This window comes from Athene cunicularia (genome assembly GCF_003259725.1).
Source record: "Athene cunicularia isolate RWA chromosome Z unlocalized genomic scaffold, athCun1 chrZ_part1, whole genome shotgun sequence".
Classification (NCBI taxonomy): Eukaryota; Metazoa; Chordata; class Aves; order Strigiformes; family Strigidae; genus Athene; species Athene cunicularia.
In genome coordinates, this window is record NW_020799142.1 from 13,692,255 (window position 1) to 13,711,488 (window position 19,234).

Genomic DNA, 19,234 nt, shown 5'->3' on the forward strand with positions numbered 1-19,234 from the left:
GGCCGCCGTTGTTCGTGGCCCCGCCCGCGCCCCCTAAGCCACGAGGTCGTAGTTATGTCCTCTATTTCACAGAACTGGCATAAAGACTGCATATGAAATAATTTCAACAACTCCTCTCCCGTTTAGTCATTACCTTCCATACAAAGCTGGATGAAGTTTCGACATGCTTTTGGTGCTTCTTTTGACCATAATTCTATATCTATATCCCCTGCTGTTGTTCTCAACAAAACCTATAAAATTATAAACACACCAGTTGTTTTATTGTAACTTGGTCACTGATCAAAGAGTATCTGAGTTAAACTTCTGAATTCATTATATTAGAAACAACAGTAGACATTCAAAATCACCAGGTAGCTACTGTTAGTTCTAAACAGTATTGCCCAAAATTAAGATACAGTTCTGAACTGGTATGAATAATAAGACTTCAAGGCCAATGACCTGTTACATGATAAAAAATTTTGATATCCTTTATCACTTCCAGAATGAAACTACGTGGGGAAAAAAAAATATAATTATGCCATAAAACTCCAAATGCATATACCTCACTCACAAGTAATATCATTAAATTCAGTGAGAGACCATAATAAAATTAAGAATTTAAGATATAGCCAAGAACAGAAGAAACGAAACGCTTCAAGGACTGCTCTTCTGTTAGGTATCCACCCAGCACGCGTCATGCTTCGACCAAGGTAACGTCTTTAAGGGCTATATCGTCTCAAATTAACTTTAACCAAGCCACCACCACAGATACGGCACATACTCCTCACCTGTCCCCCCACTCCCATGCAATTTCTTCACACCGCCCCACTCAAAAGCAACCCCACTGCAGCCCCCTCCCGCCGAACGCGCATCCCTACCACGAAGCGCAGCCCCCCGCCAGCCGCGCTCCCCACGCACAGCGCGCAGCCCCCTTCCCCTGCAAGGCCCCCACGGAGCACAGAGTTCCCTCACCCGCAAAGACCCCACGGAGCAGTTTCCTCACCCGCACCCCCCGCAGCAGCAGCCCCCTCACCTACGCTGTAGCCGAGCTCCCCTCCACCCAACGGCCTGACCTGTCCCTCGCCCACCGCAGCCCCTGCCCTCGGCAAACCTCACCTTGCCATTGGTAGGGGGCTCCTGGATGTAGATGTTACTCATGATCGGGAAGGAAGCGTCCCGGCAGGTGACCGACCAACCACCCGCGCTCCCCGCTCGGCTGCGCTTCCACTCGCGCTTCCTACCAACCCGAGCCTCCCGCCATCTTGGGCGCCTCTACAGAGCCGAGGGAGGTAGGGAGGAGATTGCCCAAACCAGGAGGGAGAGCAAAGGAGTGAGTCTCCGGTCGGAGTATCTGTGGGAGCCACGAGGGACAAAAATAATTTCAGAAGAGCCTGGAGGCTTTTCCAAGATACCTGCAGTCCCTTCCCGTGGCTCCCGCCTGGTACTGAGGTCCCCCGTCCTCTCTGTAAGTGGGACGGTCCGAGAGCGCGCCGGATAAAGCCTTCCGGCGGGGAGAGGCGCCGCCGCGGGCCCGGGCCGGGGCGGCGAGGAGAGCGGTGTGAGCGCCATGGCTCTGCCCGGTAAGAGGCTGCCAGCCGGGTCTGCGGGGGGAAAAGGGGCAATAGCCGGCTGGCCCCAGGGCCGGCATGTTGGGAAGGGGGAAGAAGGGGCGGGTTGATGGAAAATTACATGGGGAGGGCGCGCGACCGCGCATTACAGTGGGAAGTGTGCGGCGGGGAGACGCGTCTCCCTAAAGCAGCAGGGGCTGCCTGGGCAGGAACATTGCTCTGGTCCGCACAGGTGGTTTGCTAAACCAGCTGGCGGGAGGCAGCGGAGGGAGGGAGAAGGCCGTGGGAGGCGGGGCTGGGGTGTCAGGCCAGCCGTTGATGCGCGGCCGTGCAATTGCTTCCTTCTAGGCCTGCGGGGCCTGACCTCAACGTTTTGGATGTGCGGTGACCAAGCGCTGTGCTGCTATCGTCTGTTAGTATAAGCCACGTTCTTTAAAGTTAGATCCATAGAATGGTTGTTGCCAGGCTTGGTTTCCCTCCTCATCTTTTGTTCAGGATTAACGTCTGTATCACACTAGATTTTTGTTTAAATACACACGCTGAGAATGATGGTGAGCCAGGACAGGCAGAAATACTTGTGCTATTTGCAAGGTATTTAGATCTATGTTAGCTAAACGTACAGCCGTTGCTTCATAACTTTCTTGATCTGAGACATGAGGAGCTGAAAAAGCCTGAGCTTTGGTAAGCTGCTTCTCTTAAGAGAAGACCTTAATAAGCTTGCTCCCATTCTAGAAGTTCTTGTAAATACACTTGTAGTCACAGTTATGGATCATTGGAATGTCAGATAGGTATTACCATGTTTGTACTGTTAAGTAAACAAATACATAAGCTTTCAGAGAAATGAATAATTACTAGAATTACAGTGGAAAGGTCATAATAAATCAAATGATGATTTGACAATATGTGAAACTGAATGTTCTGTGGCAGTTTATACAAACCAAATTTGTTCTGATAGATTACTGCACAGAAAAGTTAACTTAGAAGTGCACTGTTTCACTTTAAGATTTTTTTAAGAGATCTTAGTGTACTTAATACTCTGAGGAGTGATCAGTCTTGTGTATTATTATCAAGCCAGATTTAAAAGAAACTTGAGAGTTCTGTTTACCAACACCTGGTTGATGAAATTTTCCCTTTCAGGTGGAAACAAGGATAACATCAGAGCAGGATGCAAGAAGTGTGGCTACCGTAAGTCTGTAGTAAGCAATGTGAAATTTTCAACTTGTGATTCAACTTATGATGTCATAACTGCTGGGGTGGGGGGTGTGGAGTGTAAAAAAACCCCACAAACCAGCAACAAACAACAACAAAAACCCCCAACAAAAAAACCCAACACCTGTTCTGCCTTCTTGGCCAGACATTTCTCAGTTTAAATTATCATAATTTTTATTTATTATTTCCTATTAATTCTCTTACTCCTTACACCTATTGCTACTTTTGAAAACACTTGAGTTTTTCAGGAAGAAGAGGAGTATGCTCTTGTATCATATATACTGCATGTGCAGTGTAATTTCTGGAGAAACTTTGAATTGAAAGCGTGGTCCTTGATATCTACTGAGATTAGCATTTTTCCTGTTTCTGGCTCTCCTTGCAAATTTAGGCAGGTCTTTCAGCTCAAGTTAAGTCCAGTCTGGTTTAAAAGAAAAAAAAGAGTTAAAATGTGTATGCTCTTCTACGTTAAAACATACTTCTCTGTGCATTCTATATTTCAAAAAACTGTTAATTTTGTTACTTACAAATTCTGTAATTAGCACTTAATGCTTATGCTTTGCTTTGTGCTCTGCTCATACGATTATGTCTGTGTCTACTTTTCTGATGAATGCAAACAGGTCTTAGCAAATACTGTAATTTGTTAATTACTAACTTATTTTTAGAATAATGAAGGAGTGGACATTGTTTTACAGTGAATTGTGTTGAATTTTTAACAGTGATTTAAACCATTTTTTTTAATGAGCATTATGTGGGGTGAAGGGGCAAAAAAACTTGTTTCATTTTTTCACTGTAGACTTTGTCTCCAACAAATTTTGTCAATGAATTGTTTTGTGTATCTGTTCTTCCAAAGGAACACATCAGTATATATTTAATGCTTCATTTCTATATACAGCAAGTATCAGAAGCTTTCTGGAAAAGAAGGAAACTTGTCAAATCATATCAAACCTGATTTCTGTTCCTAAAAGCTCTGTCTTCAAGATGTAGGTATTTTGTATGAATGAAGAAGATGAGTTTATTTCAATTGCTACTTGAATTCCTGCATCTTTAGCATAGTTTCTCCTAAAACATACATTCAATCTGTTTTATTTTTCTCTATTATTCCAATAGAATTATTCAGCACAAGGTTTCTAACTCTGGTCATGATTATTGCAATAACTTAGTTAAAATACTAGTAAAGTAGTAGCTTGGATGATTAAAGATTATGTCTCACAAACAAATGAGGATTCTGCTTCACTAGAGGGAGACAAAAAGAGCAATATAGCAGCACACTTGCTGTTGATTTTTAAATATTTTAAAATATTTCATGCTTTTAGGTAGTTTCTTCAGGAAGGGTGAGAGATCATTAAAAAAATAGAAAGTAAAGGTTGGACAAAATCTTTAAGAGAAATAAGAGAGGGATCGTAAAGCACTATTAAAGGGAATAATAGTGCACAACCTCGTTGAGGCTTTTTCAAAGTAAGCCTTCTCCCTCCTCATTCACAGATTGCAGCCTAGCCTTTTTTTCACTTCTCAGCACTGAATAATACTGAAATGGATGTTCTTTAGATTCTGATATTTTTTGATAAATTGTAATTTTTAATTCTGAATGTTTGTTTTGTTCAGCTGGTCATCTGACATTTGAATGTCGAAACTTCCTCCGAGTAGATCCTCAAAGAGATATTGTTTTAGATGTTAGCAGCACTAGCAGTGAAGACAGTGAGGAAGAGGAACTACAGAGATTGCAAGCCATGCGTGAAAAAAAGAGTAAGGTGTTGGGTTTTTTTTCTCTTAAAGAGTAAATTGGATCATGGTCTTTTGAAGTACTGGAATTCTCATTTTATCCTTTGCAATAACTACTACTAATTCTTCAAGCCTGTGCTTTAAAAGTAGGTCTTCTAGTTCATGTGTTCAGACTTCAGAGATTTGATATACCCACATCTATTTTTATTATTACTAATTCCTGTCATAGGAAATGAATAATGTACCCACTTGGAACATCTCAAAAAAGGCTTCTAAATACAAAAGATCATTAAGAATGTTACTAAGAAGCTGCTTAGGAGAAAATGACATGGATGTTCTGAGTTAATCTTTTGACTATGGCATGTAGTTTAAACATTTTAAAGTTGATAGTAACTCTTAAAACTGATGACAGATAAGACAGCTGAATTTCTTTCCAGTTTCTAAGTGGTGTTTTGACTGAAACTGCTAGTGAATTGAATTTAAACATTCACATTTGGAGAAGTACTGTTCTCTGTTTGGATGGTCTGAGCATCAACTGTTTGTCAGAGAGAGAAGAGATGAGTTATTTAGCAGATACGTGAGTTCATTTGAATTTGGACTTCAAAGAGGCTGTTCTCCTAATTAAGAAGAGGAGATTGTTCCACCATAGCATGCTTTAAATGAATTAATGTTCTTCCCCTCTGCCCCTTGAAATGTCCTATTTTGTTCTGTTGCTCTCACATTCCAGACTTAACATTCAGTTCCTACTAAGGATGCTATTTAGGAAGGAGAATGGATAGATAGCACCCTGTAATTTGCTGGAACACTTCAAAAGAAATGGGTAGTCTGCTTGTCAGGAGTGCTGAATTGGTACTGCAACAATACTCTGGAAAAACCTGTTCCATTTATAATACACTTTTGCATGTAAGGGATGTTTTTGGCCCTAAACTGATTAAAGATGGATATCTGCAGGAAAAACAGCTGTTTACTTGATCTTGTAATATCCCTGTTCATTATATGTTCTTTCTCAAATTGTGGCGGCTGTGTATACTGTAAGGAGATAAGTATTTTTAACTGTCAATAAACAGGATTTTGCCATTTTCAAGTGGCCTCATCTTCTCGAGATTTTTGCACAGTTTGCACTTAGATTTTTGCACTGCTTTCTTAAAAAAATTTTAATTGCTCCAAAAGTAATCTGCTTTTTGTAACTCATTGAATTCTTTCATATGTTGGTCCAGAAGATTCAGACCAGTAATTTCTATTTGGGGTAGCAAATGAATAACTGCACTAGCATGCAGACTCTGTGGAATGGTATTTGATAGAAATAAGATGAAGTGCTCAAAATCAGCTATCTGTTTTAATGACAATCTGTAAAGCCAGTGTTTTCCTGTTAGCAGATATTGTAATGTGTATTTATGTAATGGATTTGCATTTTGGAGAATTAAAAAATACTTTTTGAACTGGCATAGAAAAGACAAGGTCAGAAATTTCATCCAATGTCATAAAACTATTGCTTGTAAGTGAAATGTGAAGATACTATAAAATACTATACAGTGTTAGGGCAGGAAACAAACAGGACCAGATGAGAGCTGACTGCTGCCATTCTTTGTAGGTGGTATATTTACAGTTAACTGAAATTGATCTTATTTATGGCATAGCTATTTGTGAAGTGTGAAGTGAGGATGTGTGAAAATAATTCAGGTAAGCCTAAGGGAATTTTTTTTTTTTTTTTATGTTCTAGTTAAATGATCTGTTTTCAGACTTGGGCAAGTCTTTAAAAATACAGAAGAACGGATGTAAACATACAGGAAAAGTCACAAGTTTCTGCTGTGTTTTGTGGGCCTTCCTTCATTCTTAGTGCTTAGATCAAAGTCATTAGAATGTAAGTTGTGTAATAAGTTATGCTATGCTACAAAATATTTCTAAAATTACTGTACTAGACAAGGATTTGGAGGAAGGAAAACTTTTAACAAGAATTTTATAGTAACTTTACATTGCGGTTACTGTAGTAACTTTGGATATTGAAGTCACACTTTTAATGCTGATCTTAATTCAGACAAGTGTTTTGTAAACTGTAATTTTTTTAATCCATAGATGTAAATGAGGAGGAAGAAAAAAAGAAACAAAAAAGAAAAAGCAAAGAAAAAACAAAATTAAAGAGACCAAGAAAAAGGTAACTCTGTCACACTCCTATTTTAATTTCAAAACAGAACTTTACAAAGTTTCTGATCTGTGTGTTGCTTCCCAAGAAACATTGCTTCTTTTGATCCAATTCTTTTTGCAAGTACATCTTTGATTTGAAAAGCTTCCTGTTTTCCAGTGAGAACTTGTTTGTTCTTTGAGTAGTGGTAAAGCCACAGGCTTTCTGCTATGGAGTTAGGATCGTGGAGGTCTAGAAAGCTCTAGCAAGCTGTAGGTCTGCAGGTCCGAGAAAGCAATGTTCACTCTGACTATCCAACACTACACAAGATGTGGGGAAAAGAACAAGAGGTCAGAAGAATAATAGGGTTTGTCTCCAGCTTGGCTCACCTGAAGAAGCCTCCTTGCAGTTCAGAGACCCTAAGATTCTGTGTGTGCACACATGCTTGTATAGAAAAAAAACACACACACACATACACGCTGAGTAACGTAACTATCAAAAGAAACACTGCTGTAGTTTTACTTAGCATGTGCTGAGTTTTAATCTTCTTTTTATTGTAGAAGCCTAAAACAAGTGTTATTCCAGAATCACAGAATCATCTAGGTTGGAAAAGACCTTGAAGATCACCTAGTCCAACCATCAGCCTAACACTGACAGTTCTCAATTACAGAAGACCCCTCAGTGCTGTGTCAACCCGACTCTTAAACACCTCCAGGGACAGGGTTTCCACCACCTCCCTGGGCAGCCCATTCCAATGCCCAATAACCCCTTCTGGAAAGAAATGCTTCCTAATATCTAGTCTGGCACAACTTGAGGCCATTCCTTCTTGTTCTGTCGCTTGTTACTTGGTTAAAGAGACTCATCCCCAGCTCTCACCTCCTTTCAGGTAGCTGTAGAGGGCGGTGAGGTCTCCCCTCAGCCTCCTCCAGACTAAACACCCCCAGTTCCCTCAGCCGCTCCTCGTACAACCTGTGCTCCAGACCCTGCACCTTTGCCCTTCTCTGGACACGCTTGAGTCATTCAATGTCCTTTTTGTAGTGAGGGGCCCAAAACTGAACACAGGAATCAAGGTGCGGCCTCCCCAGTGCCGAGTACAGGGGTCAGATCCCTCCCCTGTCCCTGCTGGCCACGCTATTGCTGACACAAGCCAGGATGCCATTGGCCACCTGGGCACACTGCTGGCTCCTGTTCAGCCGGCTGTCAATCAACCCCCCCAGGTCCCTCTCTGACTGGCAGCTCTCCAGCCACTCCTCCCCAAGGCTGTAGCGCTGCTGGGGGTTGTTGTGGCCCAAGGGCAGCCCCCGGCATTTGCCCTTAGTGAAACTCCTCCAGTTGGCTTCGGCCCATGGCTCCAGCCTGTTCAGGTCTCTCTGCAGAGCCCTACCCTCGAGCAGATCAACACTCCCACCCAACCTGGTGTCATCTGCAAACACTGAGGGTGCACTCGATCCCCTTGTCTAGATCATCAATGAAGATGTTAAACAGGAGTGGCCCCAAAACCGAGCCCTGGGGGACACCACTCGTGACCGGCTGCCAACTGGATTTAACTCCGTTCACCACAACTCTTTGGGCACGGCCATCCAGACAGTTTTTTACCCAGTGAAGTGTGTGCCCATCCAAGGCACAAACAGCCACTTTCTCTAGGCAAATGCTGTGGGAAACAGTGTCAGAGTCCTTACTGAGGTCAAGGTAAACAACACCCACAGCCTTTCCCTCACCCAGTAAGCAGGTCGCCCTGTCGTAGAAGGAGATCAGGTTTGTCAAGCAGGACCTGCCTTTCATAAACCCGCTGACTGGGCCTGAGCATCTGGTTGTCCCGCATGTGTTGTGTGATGGTACTCAGGATGAGCTGCTCCATCAGCTTCACAGGCACTGAAGTCAAGCTGACAGGCCTGTAATTTCCTGGACCATCCTTTTGACCCTTCTTATATATGGGCGTCACATTGGCCCATTTCCAATCTGTTGGGAGCACCCCAGCCAGCTCCTTCAGCACCCTCGGGTGTATCCCATCTGGTCCCATAGACTTGTGTATATGTATATGATGCTGCAGGTCACTGACTGTCTCCTCCTGGATTGCAGGGGTCTTTCTCCCAGTCTCTGTCTTCTAGCTGAGGAGGCTGGATTCCCTTAGTACAACTAGTCTTGTTATTACAGACTGAGGCAAAGAAGTGATCAAGCACCTCAGCCTTTTCCTCATCACTTGTTACCATGTTTCCTCCTGTGTGTAGCAGGGGATGGAGTTCCCACTGGTCTTTCTTTTGCTGCTGACATAGAAACATTTCTTGTTTTCCTTGATTGCTGAAAACAGATTAATTTCTAGCCGGGCTTTAGACCTCCTGATTTCCACCCTGCATAGCCTCACAGCCTCTTTGTAATCATTGTGACTCACCAGCCCCTTTTTCCAAAGGCTGTAAACTTTCTTTTTCTCCCTGAGTTGCAGCCAAAGCTCCCTGTTCAGCCAGGGTCATCTTCTCTGCCGCTGGCTTCTCTTATAGCACCTGGGAACAGCCTGCTTCTGAGATATTAAGACTTCCAGTTTCAAAGGAAAATGTCATAATACCCAAATTTTTTGTGAATCTGAATTTTGGCCTGCTGATGGATTTTTTACATGTGACAAAATCTCGTTAGTCATTAGGTCTTTTGACAAGACAATATCCCAGGAACTGCACTGAGAACTAGGAAATGTGTACTGAACTGGAGGCCACAATAAGATCTTTTTTCAGAAATAAAAAGGATTTAACACTGGTTGTATTGGTATTTTTCCCCTTATTTCCATAGTGGGAATGCGGTAGAAAAGAGTCGGTCTGCTGGCTGTAGTCTTTACATTCATTTAATAACTAATCATGTAAACAATAGCATAGAACTGTCGTCTTGAGTGTAATATTCATGACTTCTATTCTCCTTTAATTCCTGTATGTATGTAATCACTCATCACTGCTGGTTAGAGACCGATATTACCAGCTGCCAGAGCATCCAAATTTGTCATACCCGTTTCTCATAAATTTTTGCATGAGAGAAATACATTGAGATTTATTTGAAGGCATTACTGTAGCATTGTTACTGATCTTGTGATATTTCAAAAGCTGAAAGCTCTGTCTTACTGTTGTACCTTCAGTTTTCTGTCAGTCTGTACTCTTAGTCTTGTTCTCATTGAAGGTTGAAAAATACCCAACTTGCCTATTCCACTGTTATTCTGTATTATAAATATACTGCTTTTCTGGCACAATAGTCTTAATTAGAAAAGTTGTCATTCAGCTGAACATGGAGAGTGAGATTGTAAGCATTCCAGTGAATGCTACTGTACGAATTCTACACCAAATTTGATTTGTGACATTGAAATACTTAAATGAAACCAATTAAACCCCCCACTTTATTCTTATGGAATTTTTCTTCTTTAATTATATATCAATCTGTTTTGGGTTTTTTTTTCCCCTAGATCTTCCTCATCAAGTGCAGCTGAAGAGGATGGGCCAAAGTCAAAAAAGCAAAAATCACACAAAAAAGAAAGGGAAAAAGAAAAAAAGAATAAATCTAAGAAAGGAAAACATCATAAAAAGGAGAAGAAGAAGAGACGAAAGGAAAAAAGTTCATCTTCTGATAGTTCAGACAGTTCTAGTAGTGACTGAAGTGCTGGCCTATTTTTGCATTCACTGCTGCAGAGAAGATGATTTTCCTTTCAAATCAAGTTTATTTATGCTTTGCAATGCTGTTGTTTTAAAATAAGATCTATATATATTTTTAAGAAATCTATCTGCAACTATCCAGTGCTTCAAATTATTAAATGGACCATGTGGGAAAAAACACGCTCTTCTATTTCATGTTTATCAGTACTGAACCATGCAAGTTTTAACTGATTCTTCACTCTTTTTCTTAGTTCAGTTGAGCTTAGTTATGTTTGGAATCATTTACACTAGGATATGATAAGCTTCAGTTTGCAAGTCTTTGGGTAAAAGGATTTGGACTTTAATACGACTAGTGTCAGAATGGTTAAATCAAATTGGGAAATTTAGGTGAGATTTTCTATTATGTTATCCTTTAAATAAATGTGTGCTTTGCATAACACTCTCCTTCACATACATTGATCAGTAAGTGCTAATATGAAATACTGTTTGAGTCCGGAGAAGGGAAAGAATGGGCAATGAGAAGCTAAAAGAGATTGTTCCTTCAAAATTATCTTCTAAAATTGATCTAGTTATAGGCTGTGAAACACAGTTACACATTCTTTTGGCAGGATCAGTGTGAACAAGCTCAAAATAAACAAAAGCTATTGATTTTTTGAAGACCTTTCTGCCTAGGTTTTGTTTTTTACAATTATGGCCATTTCATCTTTGACATAAAGCACCACTTCCTAACACTAGATGACTGTTCAGCAAGATTGTTTACAAAGTTCCAAGAACTATGTTAATATATTATGTGGTAATTAATGCCTACGTGAACTAAAACGGGAAATTCAAAGACTGACAGTTGACAAGAATAGTGAAGCCTCCATTCATTCTAACAAAACTCCCGTTGAAAAGTTAACAGAGACATATGCAAACCTTTTGTGGAATATAAGCAATCTGTCATGTTGAAGTCTATAGCAAAATTTACCTTTTTCTATTAGGAGCTATGTTAAACATGTCAAAATTTTATAACTGGATTTTGGGGTATCCAGTTCATATCTTGTACTGTGATAGGGTACAAGTTCAAGACAGACTGATACTTTTGAGTTGAGCACAATCCTACCTGAGAATTGCCTAAACCTTGAAGTGCCTACGTTTAAAGCTACTTGAAAATGCTCTTCATGTTTGTTTCATTTTTCTTTGCTTGGACACAGAATTGCTTCCATCTGAGCTACTTGGCATACAGTTTCACTCAAGGGAGTCAAAATACGAGGAAGAGCAACACCTAAACTTTCTTAATAGTGTCCATTGCCTATGTTTTCTACACTGGGTTAGAGCATTGAGTCAGTACAAAATGTTTTGTGGTATTTTAATGATTATTACATTTGGCGTGAAAGGGACCTAGATCTAACTGTCTTTCAGACTTTCATGTCTCAGACTGGTACCCTTATTTTTTGGGCACCTTGTGCTGTATGTGCTGTGCTAGGGAACATTAAAGATCTAAATATTCACAGAAGCCTGTTGTGGTTTTAACCCAGCTGGCAGCCAAATGCTACACAGCCAATTTCACTGACGATTCACCTTCAGTGGCTTCTGTGACCTGTCATGTGGGTCTCCACACAGCTGCCTTCCACCTTCAGTGTTTCCCCACAATGTGGCAGGATCCATCAGTAAACAGGGCATATTGCTTTTCATTATCAGGTAGTTACCCCATGTCATCAATGTATTGCAGGTGTTCTGGGGCTTCACCCTGTTCCAGTGCAGTCTGGATCAGTCCATGGCAAATGCTGGGGCTGTGTTTCCACCCCTGGGGCAGTTGATTCCAGGTATATGGACACCCCTCCAGGTGAAGGCAAACTGCTCTCTGTTGCCAAAGGGACAGAGAAAAATGGATTGGTGATACCAGTTGTGGTATACCACTTCACTGCCTTTGACTCCAGTTTGTACTGAAGCTTTAGCATGTCTGACATGGCAACACTCGGTGTGAGTTCATTCAGGTCACAATAGTCTACTCTCAGTCTCCATTAGACCTGCACTGGCTGTATGGAGCTGTTACAGGGTGAGCGAGTCTTTCTGATGACTCCTTAGGTCTCTAGTTGATGGATCAGTTTATGAATGGGAATTACAGCGTCGGTGCGATACTGCCATCCGTGCACAGTTGTAGTAGCAATTGGCACCTGTTCAGCCCTCAGCAACGCCACAGCAGAAGGGTCCTCTGAGAGACTGGGCAAAGCAGAAAGCAGACAGCTGTTTGAGTATTCCATCTCCAAGGCAGCTATACTGAAAGCCCACTAATACCCTTTTGGGTCCTTGCAATACCCTCTCCTCATACAATCTATACCAAGAATGTATGGAGCTTCTGGGCCAGTCACAACTGGGTGCTTTTCCCACACATCCCCACTTAGGCTCACCTCAGCCTCTAATACAGTCAGCCAGTTGGAGGGGCTGCAGTGCCTGTCATTTTGTTACCAGATCGAGAGACGTTCTCTTCCCCTTGGGGGTACTGTATAGTGTTGAACAGGGCTCGATAGGCATGGGCCAGGCCTCATCACATTTCAGTGATATGTGTCTCTGAAATTATCAGGGTTACAGCATACTTCTTCCAAATATTTCACTAGTTTTGAGGGATTCTGCACTTGTTCAGGGGAGACATTCCAAGACATAGGGGGTGCCCACTGTCCTAGGTACTTGCCCATGCCATCCCACTGCCCCTGCCACTCATAACTCTTCAGCCTTGGGGTACTGAGCGATACTCTTAAACAGTTAACCCTGAACAAAGCCTGAACCACAGGCAGGAACACACTGGTTCCCAGCAGTAAGACAACCATGTTCGTGTCAACATTCCACAGATACTAAAAATTTTCAAAATTCTCAAATCCTACTGTAAGTGGCCTGGAGGAGAAGGAGAAGGAGAAGGAGAAGGAGAAGGAGAAGGAGAAGGAGAAGGAGAAGGAGAAGGAGAAGGAGAAGGAGAAGGAGAAGGAGAAGGAGAAGGAGAAGGAGAAGGAGAAGGATGTCTCCTCCATGGATTGGGTCTCCAAGGAGAAGGGGTAATTGTTAACCCTTTCCAGTAGATGACCCCCCAAGTACAGAGATGACTATAATGCTAGTACAGATATCAGACTAGTCTCAGGACAGATAACTTCCTGGTACCATAAACCAGTGTTACATAGTACAGCAAAGCAAAAATCTTAACCACCTCCCACAGGTGATGAGCAGCAGCACAGGGACTATATACAGCAAGTGAGCTGATGGATTGCACAACTCTAGCGCCCCAACTGTAAGGGCCAATAAACTGAACATTATGAGCAGCAACTGATAAGCCACTATAACAAATGCTTCTAACAGATTTGTTGTAATACACTCTGGCCATATCTGTCATTACCTCCAACCTTCAAGCTCCATGTTGGGTGCCAAAAAAGACTGTTGTGGTTTAAACTTGTACAGCATTTAAACACTATGTGGCTGCTTTCTCACTCTCCTCTGCCCAGGGTATGGGGGAAAGGATTGAAGGGGTAAAGGCAGGAGGACTCGTAGATTGAGATAAAAACAGTCCAGTAATTGAAATAAAATAAAACAATAATAATAATAGAAAGTACATGTGTGTAATGCACAATGTGATTACCACCTGCCCACTGATAACCAACCAGTTTCTGGCTGGCAATCTTGGAGGAGCCACAATCCCAAAACTTCAATCCCAGAAGTGAGAGAGAACTCTCTGTTTCTCAGTCAACCCTCCTTTATGTACTGAGCAGAATGTTACATGATATGTAATATTTCAATGGCCAGTTTGGGTCTGGTGCTTTGGTTCTGCTCCCTCCCAGCTTTTTTGTGCACCTGTGCATGGGCAGGACATGGGAAATGGAAAGTACTTGGTTTCTTAGCAACAACCAAAAATATCTGTATTATCAACATTCTTCTCATAGCAAATCTTACTGAATCCAAAAGACAGCATGATTCTAGCTACTAAGAAGAAAAATTAAGTCTATCCCATCTGAAACCAGGACAAAGAGAGCAAAGAAAAATGATCTGTAACCTTCTATGTAGGTCTCCCAGTAGAGGACGGCAAGAGTCCTTACATCTGCTATTTCTCTTACTGGCTTTGGTCCAACCTATTTTTTCGTGATTTCTGGGATGGGCTTGGATAGTATAACTGGATTGCTTTATTAGATAATACCAGTGTATAGTACAACGAGCATTTATTTTGTAAATATCGATTTAACTGCCATCCTGTTCACTCTAGTTTCCTCAGTGTTGCTGTGGCTGTTACAGTTTATTTTTGACTGGGTTAATTCTCTAAACCAGTCATTCTGTAGATAGCAACAGGGGAGTTGTGGGCTACTTAAATGGAAACTGTTGCCAAAGGAAATATTTAATCAAGTCACATCTTAAGACACAACTCATTGCCGTTTTTTTCCGCTAAAATGTTCCTTACTTAATGATATTGGCAGGGTTATTGGGATTAGGGGAATTCAGAACTCATATGTAATTCTCCCACGATCTTCCCATGATCTTCTGATGATCCCATGATGCCAACTCTGGGGAATGGGATTTTGTACCTTATTAGTTTCTTGATTTTTGAAAGCTTCATCTGAAGACAAGGGGCTGAAGGAAATTTTACTGTGCTTTTTGTACCTGAATGGCTGAAGTGTTTATTAAACAACCACTATTAGAGTTAGTATATCTCTATGCATAATTCATCCATCAAACTGTATTTAATGACAAATTAGAGAATGGATAGAGATTTAAAGTTCAGAAAAGCAACTAGTATATATTTTCGTAGTGTTCCTTATACTTTTGTGTATATTCAAATAGCCATTTTAGGTTCTAGTTCTAATTGTTGAAATCAAAATATTACCTATCTAAATGATAGAGCAATTACCTTCCATGTAGCATTCAGCAGCTATTTATGGTAGTTACAATTGTATTTTGTACAAGAGTGTAAGGCATGAATTTCAATGTTCTACTTGAATTTTCTACTTGTTACTAGCATACATAGATTTTCATACTGGAGAATTTTCTGATTTGTACAATTTAAGATTTGAACAATTTAAATAACATTATTCTCTCAAATCATGCATTTATGTAACAAAGAGAGTATGATGTCTGAGCTTACTTTTCAGCCCATATTCCCATTTTGTTTACAAATATGTACATTAAAGGAAATTTTGCCACAGAAATGCTCAAGATTTCAGGTATACTAACCAATATAAAAGGAGATGCTGCAGAGAACAATTCTCTGCCAAGTTAATATTTGCTAAAATCTAGCAAATCTAGCTATATGGACATAATTTTAGTGAGTCTGATATGTTGTAACAAATGTTATTGTTTCATGTGAGTCTCAACGTGAACCAAAGTGCCTACTGTTTCTAGAAAAAGAAGTGACATTCAGCAGGTTTAGGTATCAAAACAACATATCTAATATTAAAAGTCAGCAATTTCTTCATTCCTATCAATTGTTATTAACTTCAGTTTTCATGAATCACACTTTAAAGGACAATGCCTAGACATACCTGCTGCTGTTGTGCAGGCCCAAGGTATTGATTGTATGCCTGCTAGTCAAGAAGCACCAAAGATCTTAAAATATGAAGATGACGCCAGTACAAACAAGGACTGTCATTCCCTGTCAGCTTATCTCAGTTACAGAATGAAATGCCTATTTTCAGAAAGAAACAAAAATTATGCATGTGAGTAGTATGTGGGGTGGGATGAAGTAAAGAAATTAAGGCAAAGGCATGCCAAATGGATAGAGTAATGAAGAGTCAACAACTTCCATATACCTTACAGTAAGATTTGAAATGGAAATTAACCTCTATTGTTAGGCACCAAGAACAAAGTAGGTACCTGGTGTTTCCTTCAGTCTTCTTTCCAAGATAGCAGAAGGAAAACATGCACGTCTGCAATCCACCTACTTGCTGGGGAACAGACTGCTGTAAACTGCACCAAAGGCTGGAATCACTGAATCAAAGCTGAATTAAGCTACTGTTTTACAAACAGCTAAAGGAAATTCACATTCACCATGCAAAAATTACAGCTTCACCATTCTTTGCAGCATGCAAGACACCATGGAAAGCCCTTTAGTCTCTTTCATGGTGTAGAGTAATGGAAGGTTATTTTCAGCAAAATCAAGTAAGTTTGTATCACATGTTTTAACTTGAGTACAGAGCAGATTGGCAGGGGGCTTGAACAAAAATGCACTAATCTTTTGCTATTTAGACTGCTAAAATTGCACTTCCGCGCTTAGTAGTTTTCCTGATCTCTAGAGGCATTTTATCAAAGTGAACATGCATGCTATCTTCATGCTCTCCTAAAATTCAAAGTATTTTAGTTGCTATTACCATCAGTTTGCAGCATGCGAAAAGTGATGTTTACATCACTGATCATTTAACAATTTAATTTTATTTTTCTGTTTTACCATTACATGCTCCTTTACCATCAAAAATTGCATGACTATTACACCACTGCCTTTTACATTTTTATGTTTGCATTTTTATGTTATAGCATTCAGTAGTGTCAGCTTGTGTTCTTTCCAGGAGTTTTTCTTGAGTATTTTCTGCAGGTTAGTCAGGTACTTATTCCATTGTATTCTGAGCTCTTTCCAATGGTCTATGTTGGTTCTTGTGCAGTCTGTAAGGGAGCAGAAATGAGGGACAAACAAAAGTGTTAGCCACAGGTACCCAAGAGGTAAACTAAAAGAAAAATAAATTCTGAGTAATGCGGTATTATTTTACAGCTCTACAACTAAGAATTGCAACAAGGCAATTATAGCTAGAAAAAATTGCAGTGTTTAACTTTGAGCTTGGAACAGACTGAACAACCTTACAGATTTGATCTTTAAGGAGATCAAAGCTGCTGAGATAATCAATGCATATTGAACTCTGTATGTACTCAGAGCTTTTATAGTTGAAAACAACAAAGCAAGTCGTAACTGCAAGTCACTCTGAGGAGTATGTATCATGAGTACCGAATCGGACATGCCTTGTTGCCTGTTTCATACAATAATCAGTTCCAGGAACTTCTGAGCTGCATTTTCAGCAGTTCATCTTTGATAGTTCCTCACATCTTCTCTCACTAGTCAATAAAGGGCACAATCTGTATGTACGTAGAACGGAATGTGAAGTATCAAAACCTTGTAACTCAACTGATAATTTCAGTAATGCCCTGCAGTCACCACAGTAGAGCCAGCAGTGAAGCTGTTAGAAAGTAGTTCTGACATTGCCACGTCTTGGGGACTCACCTATCTTAATGTGTCAAAACTGTACATCAGAGATGCTTTTAGGCAAAACACACACTTGGTGCCTCTTACCACAATTCCTCTGCCTCAAGGCAGAGAAGGGCATTAATGGACATTCTGAGCAGCAAATCACAGCAAATAAGAACAAGGATGGATAGGAAAATGTGCCAAAAATGCTAGAACACTGAAACTGTTCACAAGAAATTCTAGTATAACAATCGTGAAGATGAATTTAGGGAATAAAGAAGAATACAAGATGAGGTGGTGATAGCAGAAAATAAGCAATTGCAGAAGAGGTACAAGAATGAAGAAACCAAAGGGATTAGAGAAATGCAAGTACAAGGATGGAAAAGATACAATCAGTCTAAACAATGATTATCCAGTACAGGAAAATCCTTTCCTGTCAAGAATATGATAACATGTTAAAAAAAATGATAAATGATTTGAGAAAGAAGATCAGAGGGAAATGTTTGTCTAGAAATACAAATATTCTCCTAAAATATTGTAGTTTAAATCAGAGCAGTAAAGGACAAAAGTCTGTAATAGAAAAAGCTACTTAATAGAGTTCATTTAAGCTCTAGCAAAATATTAAAAATGTGGCTAACTATTGTTAAATATTTTTCCCACTGAGAAGGTGTACCGTGAAGAAGAATCATTAATTCTTATTTATCTGTATTGTATATAAATATTCCTGAGGCTTAAACTTAGTGTAATAGTTTATAAAGTATCCTGGCAGAATTTAGACCATCAGAGGATTTCAAAAGGAGAGCTGTAAGAAACACCCTGTGTCGTAACTTTAAAGCTTAGTAGTTATAAGCTGCCCTTACGGATCTTCTATTGCAAACTGCCACAACAACAGTATGCAGTGATATTCTGAAGAGATACAGATTGCAAATTACAATGCCTGTTTATACAGCACTCCTACACTTAACTAAAAAAACCCTAAACTGCAGCTTATTTTGGGGACAACTCTACTACAGTATTTTAAAACTGAAGACAGATGGTACCTAGACAATGCAAACAAGAACATCTGATCAACTACATTTTTTCTGTGTACATCTATTTCAAAATATTTAATCATTGTTTATTATGATGTAGCCCAGATCTGAGAAGGGGGTTTCAAGACTGTTTTAAATATAACAGAAATACTAGTTTAAAATATAGTCTGTGCTTGTGTTTATTTTAAATTCCTACTGATTAATCATTTTCCTCTAAGTCATTTGTCCTCTTACAGGAAGTTCAACAAAGACCATAAAACCCAGCTCTTTTGTCAGCCAAGTGTAAACAACTTTTCAGACTTATGAACCTGATGGAAATTATTTTGGTGGTAGAATCAACTAATGTTTTAAATGAGCAAAATTTTGGTGGTCTAGTTTGCAGCAAAATTTAGAGTCAGTTCACAAAGAGACATTTATGCCTTAACTGATCCTCACTTTATGCATTCCAGAGGACAACACCAAGGAATACTTTACAACTGTTACATCCCTTCTGTTTCTCTCACTTTCCTTTATCACCCATTTTGCTCATCACTCTTTCCACTCTTATCAGTCTTTTCTTCCATTTGCAGGGAAAATATCTATTCCCAAACAGTTGACATGTATTAGTCTGAAAAGTATGAATTTTCTGTGATTTGGCACTTAATTCTACATTTTAAGAAAAACAGATTAAGCTCAAAATTAATTATTTGATCCAAATAAATTAAATTTTAAAATGTTACCCTAACAAACATTAATTTGATTCTAAAATATTACAGAAAAAAAGAAAAAGGGAGTCAGCAATTCAACACATATTCCCCCCCCCCCCC

The 19,234-nt window shown here is 40.1% G+C and overlaps 2 protein-coding genes across 2 annotated transcripts in view; one reads left to right on the forward strand and one right to left on the reverse strand.

Moving 5' to 3' along the window:
- CWC27 (CWC27 spliceosome associated protein homolog) overlaps positions 1-1,247 on the reverse strand; it is a 123,440-nt gene extending 122,193 nt beyond the window's left edge. The window contains exons 1-2 of the mRNA XM_026865553.1: positions 1,096-1,247; positions 134-230 (exon numbers count right to left, since the gene is read on the reverse strand). Of these exons, the coding sequence (XP_026721354.1) occupies positions 134-230; positions 1,096-1,137 (139 nt within the window). The 5' untranslated portion in view covers positions 1,138-1,247. The remainder of the gene's footprint in view (positions 1-133; positions 231-1,095) is intronic.
- Positions 1,248-1,439: 192 nt separating this feature from the next.
- Positions 1,440-11,262, forward strand: SREK1IP1 (SREK1 interacting protein 1). Its single transcript, XM_026865554.1, has 5 exons — positions 1,440-1,559; positions 2,685-2,732; positions 4,359-4,499; positions 6,549-6,627; positions 10,031-11,262. Exons 1-5 carry the CDS (start codon positions 1,547-1,549, stop codon positions 10,218-10,220), a joined length of 471 nt encoding a protein of 156 aa, XP_026721355.1. The 5' UTR covers positions 1,440-1,546; the 3' UTR covers positions 10,221-11,262.
- Positions 11,263-19,234: the final 7,972 nt, after the last annotated feature.